The 24,772-nt window shown below is 44.1% G+C and overlaps 1 protein-coding gene across 1 annotated transcript in view; it reads right to left on the bottom strand.

The window, feature by feature from the left end:
• Window positions 1-2,508: 2,508 nt before the first annotated feature.
• The window catches only part of ESYT1 (extended synaptotagmin 1), a 70,315-nt gene continuing 48,051 nt past the window's right edge, over window positions 2,509-24,772 (bottom strand). Inside the window, exons 14-31 of the mRNA XM_007426086.4 lie at window positions 22,870-22,941; window positions 21,788-21,874; window positions 21,554-21,703; window positions 19,837-19,989; window positions 17,691-17,867; window positions 16,927-17,009; window positions 16,568-16,616; window positions 16,161-16,250; window positions 15,320-15,415; window positions 13,293-13,364; window positions 11,160-11,246; window positions 10,009-10,152; window positions 9,504-9,667; window positions 8,091-8,189; window positions 7,336-7,467; window positions 6,713-6,815; window positions 6,560-6,609; window positions 2,509-4,881 (exon numbers count right to left, since the gene is read on the bottom strand). Coding sequence (XP_007426148.2) covers window positions 4,848-4,881; window positions 6,560-6,609; window positions 6,713-6,815; window positions 7,336-7,467; window positions 8,091-8,189; window positions 9,504-9,667; window positions 10,009-10,152; window positions 11,160-11,246; window positions 13,293-13,364; window positions 15,320-15,415; window positions 16,161-16,250; window positions 16,568-16,616; window positions 16,927-17,009; window positions 17,691-17,867; window positions 19,837-19,989; window positions 21,554-21,703; window positions 21,788-21,874; window positions 22,870-22,941 — 1,842 coding nt within the window. The 3' untranslated portion in view covers window positions 2,509-4,847. The remainder of the gene's footprint in view (window positions 4,882-6,559; window positions 6,610-6,712; window positions 6,816-7,335; window positions 7,468-8,090; window positions 8,190-9,503; window positions 9,668-10,008; window positions 10,153-11,159; window positions 11,247-13,292; window positions 13,365-15,319; window positions 15,416-16,160; window positions 16,251-16,567; window positions 16,617-16,926; window positions 17,010-17,690; window positions 17,868-19,836; window positions 19,990-21,553; window positions 21,704-21,787; window positions 21,875-22,869; window positions 22,942-24,772) is intronic.

The following is a 24,772-nucleotide window of genomic DNA, read 5'->3' as shown; positions in this document are numbered from 1 at the left end:
AAAGGAGATTTAGGCTTGTGCTGACGTCTCTCAGTCAAATGTGTGCACATATTATTATTTTATTATGGTCTGCCTCGGATTCTAGCACCACTTGACAGGTAAGGGGGAATGCAGTGCCGGCATCTGTCAGCCTGGTGAAAGACAGAAGAGGAACGACTGGTGAACATTTCCCTTTGCAGATACATCTAGCAGCAGTATTACATAACTTGCTGTCTCTTAGATACAAGTCAGCAACTGGGGGAGGCAACCTCTATCACGCCTCCCAGCAGACATACTGGAAACCCAAAACAAGTCAATTCCTGGACATTCCTCCTCTCCTCAATATGCTACATTCTGCACAGGGACGGATAACCTGTAGTCCTCCAGGTGCCACTGAGCTGCTGTTCCTAGCACCCCTCACCCTTGGCCAAGATAGCTGAGCTGGCAGCGTTGCAATGCAGCAACATCTGGAAAGCCACAAGCTCCCCACCTATGCATAGAACCTGCTGCTTATTTCAGGGATTATATATTCACATAGGTAATACCAATGCAAAAAAATCCTGTAAATTCATTACATTTCCATCTCACCCCTGATAAACAAGCATCGACAGCACTGAATCCTCTTATCCAGAGGCCGCGTTGCAGAAGTCCAGATTCTTCTTGAGTTTGATCTATTTGCTAGATGTACCATCAGCAAGAAGAGATGTCAAGAACTCAAGGTCAGCTGCTTTGGATCTCAGAACTAGAAACAGAAGTTGCTTCCAAGTGTTGGCACCAAGCTAGCTAAGTGTTGGGATGCCAGTTTGGGAGAAGATGACCTTCAGAGTAGACGTGAAAAGGGGTGGGGATTATTCTGGCAAGGTTCTTATTAAGTAGAAGTGTGTGTGGGGGGGAGAGAGATGGCATCTCCTGTTAAAGGGCAGACATCCTCTTTCCTTACAGAATAGGAATTAAGTCACCTGCTTTGACTTCATGCCAGCCGCAGAAAAGAATGCATGCATTATCCATAGACATCAGAGTAGTTGTGGCAATCCCAGCTAGCTAAGCCATAGATATGCGGTTCTCGAGAAATGATTACACTATTTTAAACTCTATCACATACGTTTGGGCAGTGCCTTTATGTTGGGTTAGGTAGGAAATGAATGGTGGTGTCAGAGTCATTGAGTGAAAAAAACCCTAAAATGATCACTCTTGTGACAGCTGAAAGATGTTCATGTTTACTGTGTCATGAGCTGTCGTGTACTGAGTTTCACATAATGAATCAAGCATTGTCCCGAGAAATGAATTTAAGACTAACGAGTAGGGGAAAGCAAAGAGTTTGGCCTCAGAAAGTTAAATGTGTGCCATGCAGCTTCTGATCATTCATGGATCAGAATGGCCATTCAGTAGTCAAATAAGAGAGAGTTTTCGCTAATGAGCTGACTGGGTAGAGCCGATGTAGGGTAGTTAGAATTTAAACACTAAAATGCGTTCCTGCTTCCAAATCCTCCAAGCTTCACGCATTGAATTTGTATCTCCTGATTTTGGATCAGAGGTATGGGTATCACATTGCAATAATTCATTGGGCAATGTACTCCAGTATCTCAACTTTGTGATATAAGAACTTCAAAATGAGTTTTCATCAGTGTAAAATATAAATGGCTTTAATGCCATCTTTCCTTATTAATAAAATAGGAAGGGTAATATAGCTCAGTAGCAAAAAAAAAAAAAAAAAAATTGAAATGCAACATTCCATTTTATCAAGTTTTTTCAGACCAGCACCATCCTATTTTAGCTGTACATCAGCTGTTGCTGTGTAATAAAAGGTGGCAATTGGCACGTATAGGTCATAGACTGAATTTTTCTCACAAGATCCGTTTTTCCGATAAGCAATTTTCTCTAGGAATTTTTGTAAGGTTATGCAGTGGGCTTGGATAGCAAGAGCGATGGCAATCTGAGTAGCCTTAAGCTTTCTAACAGTATCCTGCCTCTGTTCAGGGTCCAGCCGTTCCTGGCATAACCACCTATGGTGGCAGTGGGAGAGAAGGCAGTTGTGTGCTATTATGCAGATGCTGGCCCCTGGTATCATGCCTCCAAACAGGCCTCTTTAAGGTGTGCTCTTGTCTCCGATTTAAAAAAAACTGAGAATGACAATCAGTTAATTACTGTAACCGATTAATCCAAGAAGGGGCCATTAGTCTGCTGGGCACATAAGCTGCATCATTGACACTAAAGGTATTAGAAATCTGCCATATGTGAAATTGCACCTGTCTACTACCCAAAGCTGGACCTTCACCCGGCTTCTTCATCATGTGTGAGGAACACGGTGCAGGAGGCAACCCAACCACAGGGGGTTGGCGCTGCTAGTAAATGTAAATACCTGTAATGTTGCTAGCCCTCTTCTTTGAACCTCACTGTCCAAATAGGAGGCAATGATTCAAATGTCAGAAAAGCGTTCTGAATGTTGAAAGTGCAAAGACTCAAACTGGTGTCTCGTTCTTCCATTAAGCTTCCTTCTTTCCACCCCTTTGGGATCAGAGGGAGGGTAAACAAAGCCTCACGAAGCACGATCACATTTTCCTCTTCTCTTTATTTGCTACAACAAATTACAGCAGTGGCTATGAGAGGCACAACGGCCAGAAACACACTTGCATGGTAAAGCCTGCTTGAGGAAGACAGCAAGCTGAAACCTTGGCTTGGCATGGAAGGCAGTGGGCGATTCAGCCCCCAGCAGGCGGACTGCCAGCACACGTGGGGGCGCAGCACCACCCGACCGAGTGGAGAGGCGTATTTGTTGTGTCAGATACATTCGCTATGGTTGTACAAAGAGATAGAAGCCGTTAAAAAAAATCTATTTATAAATTACAGATAGCGATCTTAGGTTTTTTTCAGAGATGAGAGAGCAACAGTGTGTGAATAGAAATGCATGGGAATTTGGCAGGGTGCGTGTGGGATAGCTGGAAAAGAATTGGCTCAGTGGCCAGACGGTGGAATGGTGGAACATCAGGTACCACTGCAAGGAAACGTTTTCCTGTGCGAAGTTGGGAAGTTCAGGAGCGCATCCCACCTTTTCTTGCTCCCCAGATTCTGCCCACCTGCCCCATATTATAAGATCTGGAACAGGAGAAGAAACCAACTGCCGCTGTGAGGCATCCCCCGGGATTTGGCTTCCCGGAGCTATGAGCATGATCCTTTAAAATCACTAAACCAGTACCTTCTTTCTCATAACACCATCACAGAAAACAAACCTCCATAAAACCAACCCCAGGGCAGCTGCTAAGTCATGCCGGGAGCTTGCTGCGCACACTCTCCCCACTGGAAGAGAATGGTTGGATGACTGGTTGCAAAAATGGCGACCTTGCAGTTGGCTTTCGTTTAAAAGAGGGATCAACTCAATTGGCGTCCCTGCCAAAGTGGCATTGAATGGCACAGCACTGCCAATTTGCAAACAGTGATTCATCAGTGAAAAAAAAGAGTTAAAATGCTTTAGTTTACATATGTGGAAAGCCCAGAAGCTCATCTTAAAAATTTGTTCATGCTAGCTAAGAAAAATCATGCCTATAGTTCATGGTTGGAGACCAGCACAGGCCTTTTCTGGCCATCTCATTTCTTGTGAGTTTTGTTGCTCCGGGAAGCATGATCTCCTCACGGTTTCTGTATCTATCTTTCTCCTCACTGTACAAAGTAGATTGGAAGTCATCAAAATGCAAATCATGCAGGTCACTCTGTATATAGGTAGATAGGTTCTGTAAATCTGATTTGGAGCAGAGAGTCAGAATTTCCTTGCTACAGCATGCACACCGTCCTAGAACTTGGTGTAACAGGAGGGCTTCGCTCCTCACACCAGATCAAAGACTAGAATGCAAGAAGGCACCAGACAACATTCATTTTTAAAACAGCAACTAAGCGGCATCCGTAAAGTTACTCTACGAAAGCAATCCGCCCATTTGGATTGGCTGCACGAAATGGAACAAGCCAAGAAGCAAACACAAACGGATTCAATTTTGAAAATTCAGAAGCAGAAAGAAGAAGGAAGGTGTGGTAAGATAACCATCTGCTACCACAGTACTGGGGATTTGCAAAAAGTTGGGATGGGATACTCCCCTCTTGGAGTATCAGCAAAATGCACAGCGCTCAGTGTCATGGATTCCCCCAATGTGGGAAAAATATAAACATTGCAAATAATAATTGCTTGGCCACGGCACTTCCCCACTTTCTATTTCTCTTGTTCCAGATGGCCGAATGCCATTTGAAAGCCCTACTAGTAGGAGAATTAGGACAGAACCCCAATCTCTTTTGCCACTGTTATGTTCCCTTTCCAAATGACTGGTCCTCTTTGAAAACATCCATGGCCCTCTTCACGTTTGGAAACCTCTATCATTTGCCCATCATCACACGGGAGAAATACTTGGTCCCTCCAGGTTGTTCTCCTTGTATCTTTCACCTAATGCCCTGAGATGAGCTCAGGCAGCTCTTGGTCTTTTTAGCTGCTTCTACAGCAGCTGCCAAAAGCATCAGCTTGCAAGATGGCTAAGGAACCCCAACCCCAACAGAAAGATGAAAAAGGCCCGCTTCTTTGGTCAAGATAAAGGCAGCGTATGGTTTTCAGTGCTAAGAGAAGCATGCAAGGTGAATGCAGGATGTGAATCTTTGTCCATCTTCCCTTCAAAAATCCAATCAGGGGTTATTTCTCCACCCCTATTGGTTTCACACTGAAAAAGAAGATTTTTTTAAAGAAACACAATTCTATGATTGCTTAGGAAAGCAAAACACCGAAAAGCCCATCCAGCAGAAGATGAGCTTGGAATCTTGCAGTGAAGGGTGGTGGCAGCAGTGGTGGGGGTCTTCATGCCAGCTCAAGTCCTTGGATCGTGGAGGCACTCTGGAAACTAGGAGCTGCTTTTGTCATCTTTTAAATCGTACCTGCAAGACAGGAAAGCCATCTCGAATCTGCAGAAAGCCATCTCAAGTTGTAAATCAAGTTGCCTGGAAAAGTAGAATTTCTGTTTCTCGCTTTCCCACAATGAGAAGCAGACAAGACGCTAAGCTACCCTTAAATATGGGAATAGTGATCTGCTACCTCTCTGGCTGGAGGGAAGGGAAGCAAGATGAACCCCACTCCTTAGGAAAGCCTCACACATGAAGTTGCTATCTCTGGAGCTCATCTCCTTTTCCTTGAAAGCCGACGTCCATATTTTACATTTCTCTTGCCTTTCTTACAGGAAAGGATGCTCAAAATAGCTCAGCTTTTTCAATATGCTCTGCTGGCAGGGAGGGCCTTTCCTACCAGCCAGCAGCTTCTGCAGCAGGGTCAAAAAAATAAAGATGGCACTCATGGCTTGGTAACACTGGCACACCTACAGAAGGGGTGGACTTCAATCAATCTGCTGCAGCTGTCATCTTTCCTTTCAGACCCTCCCTTCTTGGCACCCCAGCCACCAGCATCTAATACCTAACGCTACTGAATATTCACAGGCAGGCTGACTGCCAGTCATTTTCTCAGCTGCTTCCTCTGCAGTTCTAAGACATCTGAGTTTGGATATTGCAGGTGGCTACCATGCTCAAAGGTGAAGATGGCTGTGCAGTTTATTTTGCTCTGTTCACAGAATTCATATTTAATGTGAATTTCACTATTGTTTTAGCTGGTGGTAGATTTGCTAAATCTACTGAAAGTTACTTTGAGGCTACTGGACAGCAAGTAGCTTTATGTCCTGCTTGTGGACTTCCCACACGCATACGATGGGAATCGAAGGCCAGACTGGACAAGCCTTTGGTCTGATTCAGCATAACCTTTATTCTTATCATGACTGACGAAGATTAAGAATGAATAAGAATGCCCAGCTTGGCCTTGGCATGCAGGAAACAATTTTATCCAAAGAGCCCATTCACAGTGGAATGGATGGGAAGCAAGTTATTGAAAGAGAAAAGAGGAAAACTCTGGAAAACAGCTCAGGATGTGAGTCCAAAAAGAAACCGCCAATTCCCTTTGTGTAGGTTTCTGATTCATGGATCCAGATTCTCCTCAACAGAGAACCCACAAAATACCCTTATATCCACCTCCCCAGTTCCATTTCAGAGCAAGATTTTCCCCATGTCACCCCCTCTGAACCTAGCTTCCCACCATGCTTAATCCAGTTTCTCCAGTTTAGCACCTCTCCTCCTGCAGCACATGGTCTCAGAGAAGAGGATGTGGGAGAGAGAAAGGGTGGCCCATTCTTAGCAGTTGCTTCAGTCCAGCAATTGCTACAACTCTCAACAGATGGCTGCCTAGGGAATGTGACTATCAACCAGAAAAAAGGTTGCCCAGCTGGGTTGTACTGGACGAGACTCCACCACTGTAGCTTTTAGGGTAGGAGAATCTTGTTCATAAGATTCTACTTAACAAACGTAGCTCTGAGAAAAATCAGCCCTGCTGCGCAGGTGTCCTTTTCAAAGAGGATACACTGTGAGAAAAACAAACAAGCGAACACCCAAACCATGGGGCTCCTGCAAGACTTCTCTGCCAGACCCCTGATCTTGGATACCAGAAGGGAAATAGAAGTGGAGCTGGTTTGGCATCTGCCCAAGACACCTTTGTTACCTGTACTACTCCTATACTTACCACTGGGCAGCACCTTGGGTGAGGTCCTTTTGGGAGAGGTCAATGTGTACCTGGAAGAGACACAAAGAAGGAAGAGTCACATGCCTGGAATTCTCCCGGAAGAAGCTTCACTGCCATTAAAGTCACCAGCACAGCAACACTTGCGTTCTGTACCTTTCCGATTGGCTCTCCTCGGGACATAAAAGAGACACTGTTTTTAACGTAGGCCTCCAGCTTCCTCCGTTGGGCTTCTTCGAAAGTGAGATCCCACTCAAACCTGTTATAAGTGCATTGCATGGATTGGACTGTTACTGCTTTTCTGAAATAGGCTTTAAAAATCCTTAATGATCCTAGATACCTTTTGGATGAAAGGGAGTTTAGAAGTATAATGAATAAAATAAAAGGACAAGTGCCGGGGTCATTTAACAAAGCTTACCTCTAATAATTATGTTTTAATCATCAGAATTGTTGCATCAGTGTGCATTTCCCTATATTCGTTCTGATTGGAATATGGCATCTAATTTGTAGTAGTAACTCCAAGAATAGAAATCCAGAGTAACATTTATTTTGAATGAATTAATTCAATATAAACTCACAGAGACTCCAATCATGATTTACCTCCTTCAGTGTGTGAACGCTTTTAAAAATACAAGGAATGGCAAACGTTGCCCTAATTAAAAATGGGCAAATGGATCAGATGGCTCAGTGAGGTTCCCAGATCCCTACTACTCTTTCCAGTATCAAAGGTGACCTTTTCAAACACGCCCCTATTGCCATACAGCTGCATTCTCCCTTACTTCTCACTGAACTCAGGATTCACAGTCTTCTTCCGTACAGTAGTCTTTTTCTTGGTGACACGAGATTTGTCAGGCAGCAGGATCAAAGAGACATAGGGGTCAGGAGCATCCCTGGCACTTGACTTGAGGTTTCTGGAATGTAGTCAAAGGAGGAGGCTCTTGAAAAAGAAAGGAACCTGAACGGCTACAAAGTAAATGGCTAGGAAGCATTTTAAGGTAAGTTTGGTAAAGAGGAGCACCAATTTGGATCAGCTAGTTAAGCAAGAGAAAACCACACCTATTTCATGAAACAAGCCCCTTCCCTCCTCATCCATCAACTTCTCCCATTTTATCATTGTTTGTTAAAAAAACATAAACCACCTCTTCTGAACTGACTGCTGCCCGCTGCACCATTCACACACAAGCATTCTTCCAGAGCCCACTGGAAAGCCAGCTATGCCTCTCCATATTGTCCTCAGAACTATTCCAGATAGTTCTAGATATTCTGGATTCAGTAGGGTTTATTACTCCTTTTGATAATGTTCCTAGAGAATCTCGTGATGGACAGTACCAGACGTCCAGAAGGAGATACACTGGCAATGAGTGTTTAAAGCAAGGACCCTCTGCAATCAGGAGAAAGTGTCATCCAGAACGATGGCTTAGAATTATCTCCATGTTCTGTTGCTACAGGAAGAAATCCAATTGTTTTGGAGGCTTGTACCAAATTCGCCTTTTGTTTCTCCTCTCCCCAGTCAAGTCTGTCCGACAGCTGTTACCTGCAGGCGTGTATGATCACAATCAGTTTCCTTGCATCCATGTTGTACCAGACAGTGAGCTGCAGCTGTCCCAGGGGTGTGTCTGGTAGCTCCAAATTACTGCAGGGCAGAAAGACACAAGTGCAGAGGAATATTACAGGAGCTCGAAAACACGTGGGTCTGGCATGAGGAAAAGGGGGAATATTTTTAGACCCCTTGGTAGCACATGCAGCTTGAGAAAAGTAATGCAACAATAAGGAACACTGAAGGTAATGGAGAGATGGGAGGGAAGATGCCATTTGAAAGATCTGAACCAATAGGATGGTGGGGACTTAAAAGGCAGGAAGGTCTGTTCTCTATGTGGCAGGAGAAATGTGTCACCGAAGCAGCAAACTGCATTGGTGATGAGAATGGTGGCAGGTCGCAGTGGCGGCCTATGTAGTGCAGCGATGAGGAGGGCTGGAAAGCAAAGCTGGGATGTTTTCGGCAGCTCTGAGGGCTGCAGGGGGAGGAGTAAACTTGCTGGAATTCCCAAAGCCCAGATGAGCAATGTGCTGCAAGACAAAACAGCAGAAGAGAGCTCACCTTTTAAAGCATCAAATATATTACGTACATAAACAGCAAGCGTTGTCTCTCCCTTTCTGGTAAAAAGCTCCACTCAACCGATCTGTATCAACAAGAGGTTATTCAAAAGCCCACAGGGCACTGGCTTCCATTTCCTAGGTTGACCCTGCCTGGACCTCATGGAGTTCCGCTTCCAACCTCCCCTCCCCTCTAAGAGTTTCCTCACGGGAGACTGGCACAGCCCTCTGTGACATCACAGAAGTCTTCTCTGATGTCACAGCATCCAGAGGCATGAAAAGACATTTAGGATCGAAAGTCAAGTGAAAGAGGGTGAAACAGAATTTCAAGGGAGGAGTTAATCTTTCTGGCTATCACACTCTTAAATGATCAGCATTAAATGATTCAACAACAGGACAGCCGTTTTGGCCCTGAAGGCTGCTTCAGATGCTCAGAGGGAGAACACTTGTGCACGTGCACCTACAGATGCCCAGAGATGCACACGCACCAGCCTCTTGCTTAGGGACTGTCGATTTCCTACAGTAGAAAGCCAGGGATTGTGTGTGTGTGTGTGTGTGTGTGTGTGTGCAAGGGGGCAATTTAGTTGATTTTGCTGATTTCCTGCTGTTATTAGCATCTCATGAAATGGATGGTAGCCCAGAGTAGTATATGCTTCATTTATTTAAAGCTGCAGCAGACTAACACAGCTCTCCCTCTAGAAATTATCTTGAGAGAAGAAGAGAATTTCTTCAGATACAGAATACTGGATTTCATGCAAGAAGGGACCGCACAGAGTCAATTCATTAAACACGAATAGGAGTCATCTTATCCCTCTGCATGGATTCTGCATTCCATGCAAGGAGCCCTCCTTACCTGTTGGCATGGGGGATCCGCTGGCGCAGCTCTTGCGGGGAGCCAGAGTCTCCATCCTCTCTGATATACAGCTCAGTCTCTGACCCCTTCTGGGAGTTCTCCTCATTTTCATCCCCTGCGGCAGCATGGAAAGCCTCCACCCCAGAGTGCTGAGAAATCAGAAGCTGTGGAGTTGCGCGCAAGGCATTTAGAGCCTGCTCGGCCATAACCCAGATTGGCTTCTCCCCACAACCCCACTGTTAGCCGTGCGGGGTAGTCCAGACAAGAAGCACAACCAGGAGTACTAGCTCTGTCTTTATTATAAGGTTATATTTAACAGAATCTTGCAAGACTGAAAGTATTTCTCCCCTCCTCTCTTTTTACTGTCTGGAAAACTAGAGAGGGTCCCTTCTGAAATGTTTCCCATGCCGCCACCCCCACGTCCCCCCAGGCTGAGACATTTTTTACATGCCAGTTGTCCCTCCTATCTCCCAAGGTCATTCCCAAGACCATCACACCCACTTACCCCAAGCTGCACTCGCATCAAGACCTGGCTAGCAGTACCAGAGTTAGTGAGCTGGAACCAGCGGTCAAGGACAAGCCCCTCTGCAGCCAGCACTTGTGAGAGTGGGAGTGACAGGATGCCCAGGATGTGCCCATCATCCTTGACCTGTGAAAGAAAAACAAAAAACAAATGGCGACCTTCTACATGTCACAGCTATGGAGCAGAGAGCATCGGGGGGTGTGCATCCAAGAAAAAAATCCTCTTCTGGCTTCCAGGCTTTTGAGCTAGAAAGAGGCAGTTTCCTTGTAATGTAAGGAGCTTAGCTTCTGAGAAGATGCAGCTGGGTCTGCACTCCCTTTCCTTTAAGCTGCAAAGAGATTGTTCTCCTTACCTTCTAAAAGATTCTGGGAGGACAGAAACTGAGTTGTGAAGATAGTCTCCTCTCCCAATTTAAGGATTCTTTACCGCACAAGGCCTAGCTTGTTTTGAAGTTTTTGGCTCAAGGGTAAAGATGGGCCAGTTCTGCTTCCCTGTCTTGGGAATTAGGTGAAAGCCTTGCAGATCTATACGGCTCTCTGCTGTAACCTTCCCAAGCACCACGAGGACAGTACAGGTGTGTATAGTTTCTTGCATTTATATATAATACATATGCATAAACCACACATACCAGCTGCCTCCACTTTAGCTTCTACTATGCTCTGAAAAGCTTTGTCTCATTACCGTCCTTTTCTTCTTTCACAGAAAAAAAAGAAAAGGTATTTCAGCTAAAAAAAAAAACATGAACGTAGCACCCAAGCTTACATCTGGAAAAATAATACTTGAAAGTACTACATGTTAAGGATTCAAAGCATGTCACTGATAAAAGTTATTTTTTGGTAACCCTTAAAACTACCAGGAAGTTAGCAAAGGCTGAGAGAACTTTGCTAACTGGACTGAAGGATACTCAGAACATTCCATCTGCTCTTGTGGCAGCTAGTCCACAATCACATCGCTTAAACAACTTGGTTTTCCATATTTGAAGTTCCAGTTCCCGCTACCAAATCAGGAGACCCAAAAGTTCTTCTCAGTAGGCTTATCAAGCAAACTGAGTCCCGTTGACTTGGCTTGGCACGTCTGGATGGTGGAACAGAAGAGAATGGCTGTTGTGGGGAAGAACTGTCCGTAATACCTACCTGCAACTCTAAAGATTCTGCGTGGGGCCTCTTGATAAGGAAGGAGAAAGCTTCATCCCACACTGGTTCTGCTGTCTGAGGGGAAACCTGAGGGCAGAGACAGAGGCCTTACACTTAGAAAATACAAAAGAGGAGAAAGACAGCGCTTGCTATGTAGTGATGTGGGAACGTGCACAGAATATGACACCAATCAAAATAAAACGAAGTTAGTTATAACTCAATCCCACTAAGCACGGGGGTGGGCAGATAATCAAGACTGATTTAACATGGCAGTACTCCAGAATATGTCTGTCTTATGAGTTACAAGTGTAGACTAACTGAGCTATTTTTCTCTTTGATATAATACTTTTTATTCCACCAATAATTAATATGTTTATATAAAAATCCATCACTGTCCTTAATTAAAAATTATCCATACCATAGTGGTGTTTCCAAATATTTCTCAAAAAAAGTCTCCTTCTGTAGTCATTCACTGATGGTGGTAGCAGAGAGATATACTCTACTATAAAACCTGGAGTTCTGACCATTCCCTTTCCTCAAACCATATTCTAAACCTTATGCCTCCTTCTTTAGCTGAGAGAACAGAAAACTATCACATGAGTAGGTAATAGGAGCACAGGCAGGCCAAATGTACTTAAATAACATCTAAGCATGGAGGGAGGCAGCCAGTCTCTTAAAGCAGGATTCCTCAACCTCAGCAGCTTTAAGATGGGTGGACTTCAACTCCCAGAATTCCTCAGCCAGCATGGCTGGCTGGGGAATTCTGGAAGTTGAAGTTCACCCATCTTAAAGTTGCTGAGGTTGAGGAACCCTGTCTTAAAGGGGTCATTCTATTCTGTTAGCTCAGTAAAACCACAGGTAGTTTTCTGGAAATTAAGAAAAAATAAACTTTGCATGATGCAATCATATCCCAATCTATCTGTGGCATGAGACCCGTTAGTTTAGGAGCATTATCTTATTTTTTTGAAAAACAAAAATTGAAAATTGTTCCAAAGATTATAGTATCATGATTGTCATATGACAAGCATCAGCCACTCCACCATTGTACAGAGCTATTTTCGGTGGTAAACACTGAACAATTTTCCCTAAACTTGATCCTTGAACAAGGAGTTTTGTTTGAACAAAACATTTCTGTCGTACGTTTTCAGTGGCATCTCTCTAATAGGCAGATTTATCAAAGAGATGTGGATGATGCTCTTCTTCTTTTAATTGTTCTATTACTTTCCTTTTCTTAAAGAATCCAAAACAATTACAGTTAATAGAACGAACACTGAAGTAACGCAGTACTTTGGTTTACTAAAATATTTAGCAACCTAAAAAGTTCAAAATTTATTTTGGAAACACCAACCAATTGCTTTGTATACTTAATATGGAACTGGAGAGAGATCCATTCTTTTGTGGCTCTATAGCTAGAAAAAAGTTATAGATTAAATCCTCTTTCTTTAAGAAAGTGTGTGTGTGTGTGTTTGCACATCTGTACATATGCACAGACCCAAGCTATGCCAGAAACTCCCTCATCTTATGGCTTCCTCTTTTTTCCCCTCACACCTTCACTTCACCATCTTTGCTAGTCTTCTCAAAGGAGGGAGAGGCAAAAGATCACTGAGGATCTCCTAATGAACGCAGTAAATTAGCAGCTGCCTGCTAATTGCATTACGTCTCCTTCCTCTGAACTAGTTGCTGGAAGGAAAACTGGGGAAAAATGGGGGGGAAACGAATGGTGAAAGAACATGCCAGCCTGCTTCTAGGACTGATCATAAATTCCTAGGCTGAACAACAGCACCCAATTTGTTACCTCTAAAATCACATTCATGCTGTTCAGCTCCTATTTTAAATACACCACTGATGGCAAATTTCAGCATTATACTAAAAACCTCAAGGGAGATCCTGGATGTATCCCTGCCCCCTCCTCTCCCCTATACTCTATTCCAGTGTTGTCCAAACTTGGCCACTTTAAGATGAGTGGACTTCAACTCCCAGAATTCCCCAGCCAGCATGGCTGGCTGGGGAATTCTGGGAGTTGAAGTCCACTCATCTTAAAGTGGCCAGGTTTGGACAACACTGCTCTATTCCAAAGCCATGATTTACTACCCACTTTCAGCATGACCGTTTCCTTCTTCCCCATGTCCTTACCTTAGTCTTATAGGAGACACCTCGGACAGAGAGGGTGACGGAAGGACTTGGAGGTTTCGATCCCTTCCGCAGCTGGTGAAATGGGAAAGAGAAAATGGTCGATATTCTGTTATCTGGGGTATTCACAGGATGCGCCGTTTTGTGCCCACAGAAGGACAGGGTCCATTTTAATCTGGTGTCTCTCTGATATTAGTTCAGTATTGCTCACACGCTGGCAGAGCAGAAGAGAAATATTTGCATGCAGAACTGCCATTGTGCGGATGAGGGGAGCCATGGGAACGGAAGAGGAGGGATTGCTATCACACGAGGATGCTTGATATACAATGCAATTCCTGATACTACTCTGTATGCAATATCCTATATAAAAGTAAGCCTTGTGCCAGTCAGGCTCAACTCCTGGTGAAGTCATGGGCCCATCCATGTAGCTTTCAGTATGAAATGGCTCGCCAGTGCCCTCTTCTAGGAGGCCTAAAGCTTCCCAGTCTAGTCTATAGCTTTGGAATTTCTTGGCAGTCCCCCATCCAAGTACTAACCAGATCTGACCCTGTTTAGCTTTGGGGGATCAGCCACTTGCTTAGATGATGTTAAAACTTCCCCTTTCAGCCAACCTTTCCGCAGGGCTTCTGGTCCCCATATTGCCACAGATGCTCAAAATCAGCTACCAGAAATACCTTTATCAAAAATGTTAGCCCATTTTCTCCTCCACACGCGCCCCCCCAACTCCATTGTTAGAAATGTGTTTTTAGCACAACAACACAATCGGGATTATAGAACTTGGTTGCAGAGAATGGCACTCGATGCAGCATTCTGGTTTCTTCCCAACATCTCTGCCTCTTCCTGTCCCTTGTAACTATTCTATGAAGATAGATTCCTAGGCATTGCTTGCTTTGAATCTGCATTTCATGGCCACAGAACTGAGATTCTGACCTCTTTTTGCAGATCATCACAGCCACACCAACAGTGATGTAAATCAGTAATCTGTTCAGGGCTACTGTGAGTAGTGGGCTTTTTGTTATCCTCAAGCAGCCTACAGAACAATTTTGACCAAGTCAGTCTATTCCTTTTCCCTTTTTAATATATCCAGGAGTAAGTGCAATGTGTCTGTAAAATTCTACTTTTAAACCCATTTTAGATCTATTTTTAAAATCTACTTTAAAATCCATCTACTTTTAAATCCCCAGGAGGGGAAACTGAGTGACTTATCTAAGGCTGCTCCAGGGAGGGCCAAAATGCAAGTGATGGGGCAGCCATGTAATCCTATGTCTGACCTGCTCACTTATAAATGGAAATAGTACTTTATGTTTTATATGGAATGGAATTCACTGTGTATATGTATTTAGTGATTAAGCTGTTTTGGGGTGGTTTTCAATTAAAAAACATTAAAATCAAGATCAAAATTAAAATGTGAGATATTAAAAGCAAACAATTAATTTCAACCTTTACAGTACAGAGGAGTAAATCCACGCTTGTCCTTCATCTCATTGTACATTATTGCTTGAATCGCTTTTTTTTTAGCAGCCTAGTTCATTTCCTGTATTTGTACCGGAAAACTACTCAAACCAACCTTCTCTCATGTGGAAGTCTCACGTGTTCTGGGACTATGATTCCCGCATCCCTACTGGCTATAGTGGCTGATACTTCTAGGAATTACAGAACCAAATTACAGGAATTATACCAGAGGGCGCGAGAAAGAGAAGGGCTAGATTAAAGCAAATGAGCACAAAACAATTGGATGGAGAAAGGACCAGACTTCACTCATCCTTCCTAGAGTTTAGCTAAAAAAACAGCCGCCTTTGCTGTTTGCGAACAGGGTTAATCTCTGGATTAATTAGGCTCTGGATCTATGGCTGAGTGTTCCTGGTCAATGAAATACAGTGTTCCAAACTAGTTTCTGCTAGTGTTTCTCTCCACTGCATTGCTCAGATGATATCAGCAACTCTGAGTTTCTGGTCACGGATTACCTAGCTGCCATAGCCACTTGGAGAACTAAGATGCAGAGGACAGAGAAATATTCTACTGATACTCACTGGCAACCCAGTTGCCCTGTCAAGGAAGACAGAGAGAAGGGCAGATGACAGTTCTTCACTCTTTGGGGTCTGGATTAAGCTGTTCACTCTTAGAACCTGCAAGAGGGGCTCAACAGTTAGGGCAATATTTAGATGTATTACCACCCACCACCAGAGAACACTTTGAAAGAAAGCCAATGAGTGGGTTTATTTCTTCCATGTGTTCCTTTCAAAGCAACAATTATTACACAAGACCTTGGTAACCCACATCATGCAATGGCTCATCATAAAATAGCCCTTTCTGTATCCAAGAGAAAAGGCTGCCAGCAGGAGGATCTGAGGTGATGATCGGTCGCTAGTTGGTTGCTCGACTCCACCCACCATCAAAGCCAGGGAGGTGGCAGTGAGAATGCTTCCTCCCAACTTCACAGCTTAGGGTCTGTGGATGACCCATAACCCCTCCCCCAGCTCCAGTGTCCCTCAGCTTTCCAACTGTCTGAGCAGCAGGTCTGGCTTTGATCACAGTCTGGCAAAACAAGCAAAGCAAAAGAAGAGAGTTTTGTTGATGCCTCTGTGAAGGCATTCAGTTACTGTACAGCATCACCTTTGATTCTGGTTTTCACCATGCCTTTCATAACCCATCAAAGGGAGATGAGAAAATATAAACACACCCATTCACAATAGGCTGACTTGTTCTCCTAGAGAGGAAAATCTGAGAAGGAACCATAAATTGTGGGAACAACATTGTTATTGTTATTGTATCTGAACAGTTTAGCTTCTTTAAAAATGGAGAGCTTTCTTCCCCACCTCCCAATTCCAGCCAACCCTACATGCCAACCTCCTCCTTGATGGCCTCCATTACCTGCTCGAGCTCAGCAGCACTGGGCATAGGGGGCAGGCACTCCAGTTTCACATGGAGACGTCCCGATTTCACGTCTTCTAGGGGGAGCCACTGAAACAGGAAGGAGGTAAGAGTGAATGGTGGCAGATCAGCATGCCCTTGCCCTCCCCAATACCATTAAGAGAGTTTCCTTTTATTTAGTTTTTGGTGAGATTTATACACTTCCTCTCCTTCAAGAGCTCAAAGTGGCTTCCATGGGAAGCTCCTTTCCTGTTATCTAGACATGAACATCCTTGTGCGGCAAATTGGCCCGAGAGGGAGCAAGTGCTCCAAAGTCACCCAGTGACTTTCCCTGGCTAAGGGTGGATTTGACCTGGATCTCCTCAGTCCTAGTCCAACCCCTTATCCACGGCAACACACAGTCTTACCTCATCCACAAACCTGCTGCTTAGCACACGCTTCAAAGGGATCTTGCATCTGGGGAAGGGGAAAATTATGAGAGAGAAGATCACAGCATTAAGGAAAGTCTGTCTTTCCTCTACCTCTTCCTTACAAAAGCAAATCACTGGATGCTGAGTGAGAGGCCCAACTCTACAGGACTAACCTTCTCTGCCAAAAAAGAGTAGACAAATCTGGCCGTGAGATTAAATCTTTAGGAAAGGAATAGGGATATTCTCTTCTATTCCATGGGGAATCTGGGATATCCAAGTGCCTTCTTTGGCTTCCCATTCAGAGGGAGAGAGCAGTGAATGCTTTTGTCCGATTTTCTTCCTTGCTGTAAACTTACCTCCCCAGGAAATCATCTTTGTCAACATCTTTATCGTACAAGTCGAACTCTACCTCCTGTCCTGGGATGTTGCTCACAATGACCTAGAAGAAAAATTGGGCTGTTGCACAGAAGAACACAAGCCAGTAGCACAAATCAAAGCAATAGAACAGGAGTAGCCTTTAGTGGAATAGGAGTGGAAGCCAAGATTTGTTCTGATTTCAGCTTTGGGATGATTCAGTGTATTAAGCCAACTGTGGAAAAGCTAGGAGAAGGAACCTCAAATACTGGATATTGGCCCTACTTTTTTGGAGGGAGAAAGAGTCGACATAAAGTCACATGTTTAGTCAATTAAATGGTTAGACATACCTATCCAGTAAAATAAAGAAATATCCCTTCCAATTATCAACCCAAGGTTCAGGTTTGTGAGGAAGATGGGGATTGGCTACTGGTTACCTACAGGTAGTCCTCGCTTAACAACCTTCAATTTGTAAAAAAAACAAAAACAAAAATGCAGTATCTGCAAAGCGCTATAAAGTGAAGCACAATAAAATGAAGTATGCCTGTATTCAGTCAGTCATGTTTGAAAAAGAATCATTTGTCTACTTTCCATTGCCCAGACAGGATCTCAGTTACAATGTCAGGTACAGTACAAATATATGGTCCTAAAGTATAGTATAAATATATTTCCCCACCAAATCCAACTCTTCCCAGCAATCAATGGTAAGAGGTCCAGTAGGATACAATTTAATATATGCGTGGAAGGTGTTGGGGAGGATCCTTACCTCGTAGATCTCACTCCAGCGAGGGTTGAGCTCTTCCTTGATGACTCGGCTGCGAAACTTCTGGCCTCCCAAGCGCACTTTGACATAAGGGTCTGACTTGCCCTTAATCATCCCGCCCATGAAATTATCCTTGGCAATTAAGTTCTCCGCTTCCAGCAAGTGAATGCGAATTACACTCTGAAGAGATACAGTTTGCATGCCAGATCTATCATCATCATCATCATCATCATCATCATCATCATCATCATCATCATCATCCTCCAACATAATGAGTCTTAGTCTGGTTTCCCTGGATTTCTTAAATCTTCCTGGTTTTAACTACAGCACTTCAACATTCTTCAAACAGGATGGAAGAAGGAAGAGAATCAGTTAAGATATTGAATGCCCAGCTTCTGCAATATATTTAATTTTCCTAAAGTCAGACAGAATTTTGTCAACAACAAAATGAGTCAAGTTTTATAGAGGGAATAGGGAATGGCCTTGAAGGACAGGAGGAAGAGTTGCTACCAAGGGAACAGTCAGATAACCAGGGCTTGAGCCCATTCCAAGAAACTCATTTGAGTAAACATCTCAGATAGGCCCCTCCCTAGTTCATACAAAGATAAAGTGAGGGAGGGGGAAGCACATTCAGACCTGCAAGGTTCTGTTACTGTAGCTGTTACCATAAAAGTAGTCCTGACCTATATGCCATTGGTTTCTTTGTCTGGTCTACTCTGTAGGGCTGACAAGTTTGCTGTGATGTCCGAAATCTATGATACAATTCTCAGACTTCTTAAAACTATGATCACTACTTTATTTATTTATTAAGATCTGTATTCTCCCCTTGCCCCTTTAGAATGGAGAAACACAATGGAATAAAAACCACAGCGACTGTAGTGAAGCAGTCTGCAAAATGTGAAGCAGTGATAAAAGGCAATAACAAGAATATTAGACCATAATCAGAGACACAGCTTCACAAGTCTTTATCTAGGGAGGAGCAGGCTATAATGAGAGCACTGCAATCAGGCCTAATCTCTGATTGCATCCACTGGAATTACAGTGCTTCTCCCCCCGCCCCCCCAAACCTGGTTCCCTGATTAAAAACATACTATAACTTTGAAGTTGCTATTTTGCTGTGTGCAAAATACATAAATATTAGGCGTGACACAAGTTACAGATTTATAGCCTTCTGATGCTGCAGACAGCAACCTGGTTTAAATATGAAATAAGCTATTTGTTGTAGATGACCGGCAAAAAACTTCCAATCTGCAGCTAAAAATCTGCTTTCAAACAGATTTGGAAGTTCTATAGCAGTAAACGGAGTTATTACTATGCATTTTGTTTTCTTTTATTTATTTGTTTCGGCTTTCTAAAAATTGTCTTGACTAATAAATTCAGCTGTCTTATTTTTGCTACCATGGCTATGAAAAGACAACTGCAATAAGTTACTTTCTTCACTGTCTCTCATATTCAGAGGCAGCTGACCCGTCTCCCTACCTGGTTGACCAGCTCCAGACATGTGGACATCAACTCCCAAGATTCTTAGCAATGGCCAAGCTGGCAAGAGAATTCTGGGAACTGAAGCCCACAAATTTAGAGAGCACCCAGGTTGGGGAGAGCTGTTGTTTTCAGCACGTGCTTAAGGGCTTCTTGGAGACTTCTGGCTGGCCACTATAAGAAACAGAAGACTTTTAGCCTGATCCCACAGCGCCAGCCAAATGACTACAGGAAGCTTATGTTCTTATTTTTACTAATAGCAAAACTATTTATGTTTTCATGGCAGCTGGGTTAGGTTATTTTGAGATCAGTTAAGAAGAGGCTTTGGGGTCACAACATGAATAGCATAACTGGAGTTGGCTAATAGTTCAGTTGATTAAAACTTTGTCCACATTTTCTGTAAAAATAGCAAGACTTAACGAAGGAATTCCATGCTCTCCTTTATAAAAGTGAGTTGCGATGTCATTTTGACAAGTTGCAGATTCGCTTGTTCTTCAGTGTCTGTCCTGTCTTAATCACCGAGTTATATATGTTTAGACTGCTAACACCCATAAAGAACCCTAAATCTGGTCTGCCTCTGAGTTTGAAGTGACAGCTTAGAAGGGTCCCCTATCTTACCAAAAGGCAGGACTGACTATTAAGGTTGGGTGGGGGGAACGCGTGACCTTACCTCGGTGCCAAAAGCAGCATCTGGGCTGGCCTTGGTCGGCCGAGAAGGCACATCGACACTGCTACCAAGATGGGGACTCTCTGTGACATTCAGATGTCCTGGGGGACGTGGTTGGGTATTGAAACACACTTCAGGGGCATCCAGATATAATACCTGCAGAAATTATAGCATGTCATAGAAAGTCAGGATAGGCATCCAGGCAAAGAGAAGCTGGGGAACCGCTGGTCCTCAACCCAATAATGAAGTTGTAATATCTGCCACTTATTGTCTACACGAGCCTGGTTGCAAACCTGGACACATCGAATTCTGGAATGAGATGAAGCCATTTTGGCAATCAAGTCCAAACCACTGATCAGTACAGGAATCCAAATTAGAAACAATTACAAGTAAATCAAGTATTTCTGAAAAACGTGAATCCAGTCCCTGCTTGAAAACCTCTAGTGAAGAGACATTCTTGCCTCCCACAGCAGAGTGAACCATAGAGCCAGACAGAGCTGGGCTAAGACAAACAGGAGTTTGATTGCAGAGGTGCTGATTCAAAAGCGGTATCCAAAGATCTCCTGCAGTGCATGAGTCTAGCTCCTGGCTAAAGTGACATGTTCCTTGAGCCCCTTGAGAAATCCCAAGGATCTTGTGTCCAGCTCTTTGCCACCAGCTGATCTCAGTCTACCAGTAGATCCTGTTTAACCTCTGGCTTCCAGATTTGTGTTAATGACTCCAGTTCTTGCCAGGCCCAACTTTGGACTTGTCACCAATGGAGTTGGACCAGCACATCATGTCAGATTGGATGCTGAGGCATAACTCTGAGGTTGCTTATGTGGCCAGGCTAGACACACTGCCCAGCCCTGTGGAGTGCAATATTTAAAATAACTAGCAGTAGAAGGTAAAGAAGCCCCCTTTATCCTTAGTTAAGAGAATGAGGCCACCAAAAATATTATGCAAGAAATTTACAACAGAACCTCCCCGTACTTTTTTTTTTTCCTCAAAGCAGTTGTGGTTGGGAAGGATTCCTGGGCTACCAGAAGGATAGGATTCCCCAAAGAATTGTCCTTACTTTCCCTGCCACTCTCCACCCCCACACCCCTGTGAAACTGCTCCTAGCTATAGAAGGAGAAAGGTATTGCATCTGCCTAGTTTTCTCACTCTGCGGCTAGCAGCATTTAAATGGGGAGATTTGTTTAAGCTAATGTGAAGAGGGGAATAATGAGACAAACAATTATTCCTAGTAGACGAAGCTACTGGGAGATTAAGGCCTGGCTCTTCCGTATCACCTAAAGCCAGGATTTGAGAACCGGTTAGAAGGATCATTTGAATCTCTGCAAATCATATTTCTTACACCTTAAGAGGCGGGTCTCTTTCCCACTGCTCTCTACTGGCCCCTGATGCTGCTCAGAGATACACAGGAAACCAAAATCTCAGGGGGGAAATGTGCCATCTTCCACTTCCATTGTGCCAATACCCACAAGAAATCACTCTCTGTAGCACGTTGGGAAAAGGGAACAAAAAAAATTATGGGATTCCCACTCAAAATGGAAACTATATAGAATCAATGGCTTTCTCCATTTTTTCCAACTCCTTTTTTAAATGAAATGCTTCATGGATTTCAAAAGTTGCTGCACGTACTGCATTTTTATAGAGAGCTAGAACTGAAGGTGAGAGGAAAACCTTTGTATCATCTCCCAAGTCCTTAACCCTACCAGACCCTAAAGCTTTTTACCCGCATAATGAGTTTCATGTAGATGCGGCTGTTGGGTCCAGAGTTCTCCAGCTGGAACCACTGGTCCAGGGTCAGATTATCAGCACTTAAAAGGCGAGACAAGTGGATTGTGAGGGAGCCCAGGGTGGTCTGGCGATTGTCATCTTTGACCTAGGGGGTCAAAAAGAAGAATTTCTGCAGCTGCTGATGTGCACAAAATGACTGGATGGGCCTGGAAGAGAATGGGAGCCTTACCTGTATATCAATGTCCTCGACAGTTGGATCTTGCAGGAAAAAGCGGAAAGCGTCATCCCAGACAGGGGAGACAGTGTTATAGACAACCTAGGAGAAGAGAGAAGAGAGAAGGGAGAAGGGAGAAGGGAGGGAGGGAGGGAGGGAGGGAGGGAGGGAGGGAGGGAGGGAGGGAGGAAGGAAGGAAGGAAGGAAGGAAGGAAGGAAGGAAGGAAGGAAGGAAGGAAGGAAGGAAGGAAGGAAGGAAGGAAGGAAGGAAGGAAGGAAGGAAGGAAGGAGAGAGATTACAATGTGGCACTGGGAGAAAAATTAGAGTGGACTACTACTGCCCTCTACAGGCAGAGTTAGAAACAGCATTGTTTCTATTGATAGAACAGAATCATAGAATTCAGAGGGGCCACTGAGACCAGCTTCCTGCTTTGTGCAGAAGTCTAAATTAAAGCATCCCTGCCAGTTGGCTATCTAGTCTCCATCTGAAGACATCCAGTGAAGGGCAGCCCTACACCTCTCTGGGGAACTGGATCTCCTGGCAAACCGCTTTCTCTGCTAGAACGTTTTTTCTAACGTTCAGCTGGCATCTCCCTATCTGTAATTCAGACCCTTGTTTTATGTCCTGCATCCCAGGATTCAGATTAGGAGCAGGTCTTGACCTTCTTCATTTCAGGCATCTGAATAGCATTATCATATCCTTCTTTCCTCAGTCTTCTCAAAGCCAAATACTACCAGTTCTTTCAAACTTCAACGGGATTTAGCCTCTAGCTCTCACTCATCCTTTGTCCTGCTTTGCTATCACGATCTGAAAGAGAGGAGAGAGAAACCTGGCACCGAGACCGCATGCTAAATTTCAGACCTGTCTAAGCTCTGTGGCAAGCTGGCAACCATTCTGAATTCAGATAGCAGAAAGGAAGATGGGAGCCAGAATCAGTTTCTCCACCTATGTGCTGTTTGTATGAGATGTTATAATATGGAAAAAATGGGACAAAATGCATCTCCCCTCACAAACCTACACTATACTACCAGTATTTCCACACACATCAAACAGCTACAAATGGAAGGAGACCAGAAAAAAAACTAAACACCCTTACCCGGCTCTCCCGAGTGACATCTTGAATGGATAGCTGGACCACAGGATTGGGCTCCTTACTAGATTTCTTCAGCTGGGTAGAGTGAGGGGAGAGAAATGATAGTATTCAGCCAGGAACAATACAATGGGGAATGTCAGGCCTAGCCCAAGGAACTCCAAGAGACCATGCCAATTCAGTCCAGCTATGTTTATTAGCTACAACCTCTAGCAAGAATCTTCCCAGACTAAAACCCCAGCTCCCAAAGTCCTCCAGCCACAACAGTGTGAATTCCTCAGGGAGGTGCCAGTCTCGTCCTTTTGTTCCTCCCACGCAGTTCTGGCGAGCTAAGAAAATGCTTATCTCCCTGAGCTTGGCCTTCATAATTCCATTCCATCACAGGGAAGCTATGATCCTTTAGGGTTTTCGGACCCGTATCTCATAGCATTCCTTGCTACAGGCCACACTGGGGCTTTTCAGAGATCAGTAACATCTTGGAAGCTTTGGATTCCCAACCTGTGATGTGCCAATCCTCAGAGCTTCCTTCACGTAGATTCCTCCAGACCTTAGAACAAGGCCTGGGAGGGGCCCCTGTCCTTACAGTATTGTGGAATAATTTAAGGGCAGCAATTGGTGGATCCTCCTAGCTTCACTGCCCTCCACACCCAGTGTCACCAGCTAGTGGGAAAAAAAACACTGCCAACTGCTCTCCTTGAAGTGTGATGGGGCAAGCTTGGGCAAGGGTGGGCAGTGGCCTGGGACAGAGGCTTTGGCCCCTTAAGTTGACCTAACGGCAGGTTGTCAGTGTGGAAGTGCTCTGTCCTGGTCACCTGTCATGCAGGCTGTTTTTGAACACAGGTTAACAGCCTGGCTGACAGATCAGTGGGGTGGAGGACAGTCCCAGAACAAAGCAGGAAGGAGCTTCCTCCATGTGCCGGGCAACCTCCCTCCCACTTCACTCCACTATCTTCTGTCCCATCAGCCTGTCCATAAGTATTCCATGGAATGCACAAAATGGTGCCGAAATATGCAAAATGGCATCATCTTCCCCAGGTAATAAAAATAGGAGGACAAGTGGGTATACAGTACAAACTCTGTTGGCAGAAACAGCACAAAATTTGTAAGGCCCTCATTTGGGACAGAACCAGCAACCCATAGCTGGCAGAACACGGCTATCTTTCCTAATTTAAATCAACCTTTCATATGAAGAGTGCTAGTCCTGTTTTTGAAACACAGGTCTACTGTTTTTTTAAAAAAAGACTGCTAAAGAGATGTTAAAAACAAGTCTAAAAGTCTTCCAAGAACAATCAACCTGTGAAAGGCGAATGGGCTTTGTGTCATACAGGTAGACCTCAACTTATGACCACAGTAGGGACTGGAAAATTTGTTGTTAAGTGGTGTAATCGTTAAGTGAGACATCACATGACTGGACTTGCGACCTTCCCTGCCGGCTTCCCCATTGACTTTGGTTGTCGGAAGTCAGCTGGGAAGGTCACAAATGGAGATCATATGACTGCAGGATGCTGCAACTGTCATAAATGCAAGGACCGGTCATAAGTCACTTTTTTCAATGCCTCTTAATTTTGAATGGTCACTAAACAAATGGTTGTTAGTCAAGGACTACCTGTAGAATGTTTATATGCAAGGCTTGTGTCGGGAGCAGAAGTAAAATACTACTTTAAAACCAGAATAGCTGAAGATGAATGTAAGTTGCCTCTGCAGTGGGCTGGGGATGAGATGAAGGTTGTCATGAAGAATATAGTTAGCAGGACATGTGTTTAAAAACATGGCCTATAAAAGGTTTAGGTCAAGATACCTAAGAAAAAAATGACCCCACTTTTTCATTTATAGAATTTTAAGCTAAGGAGAGACTAAACAAAATCTTGGATGACTAACAGCTGATCCTCAGTGAAGTTAACTTTGTCTA

Source organism: Python bivittatus, unplaced genomic scaffold (genome assembly GCF_059951505.1).
Source record: "Python bivittatus isolate LINGU-HERP-01145 unplaced genomic scaffold, Pbiv_v1 ctg000220_np1212, whole genome shotgun sequence".
NCBI classification, from domain to species: domain Eukaryota; kingdom Metazoa; phylum Chordata; class Lepidosauria; order Squamata; family Pythonidae; genus Python; species Python bivittatus.
Note: the sequence above shows the minus strand (reverse complement) of the source record. Positions and strands in the feature narration are given on the sequence as shown.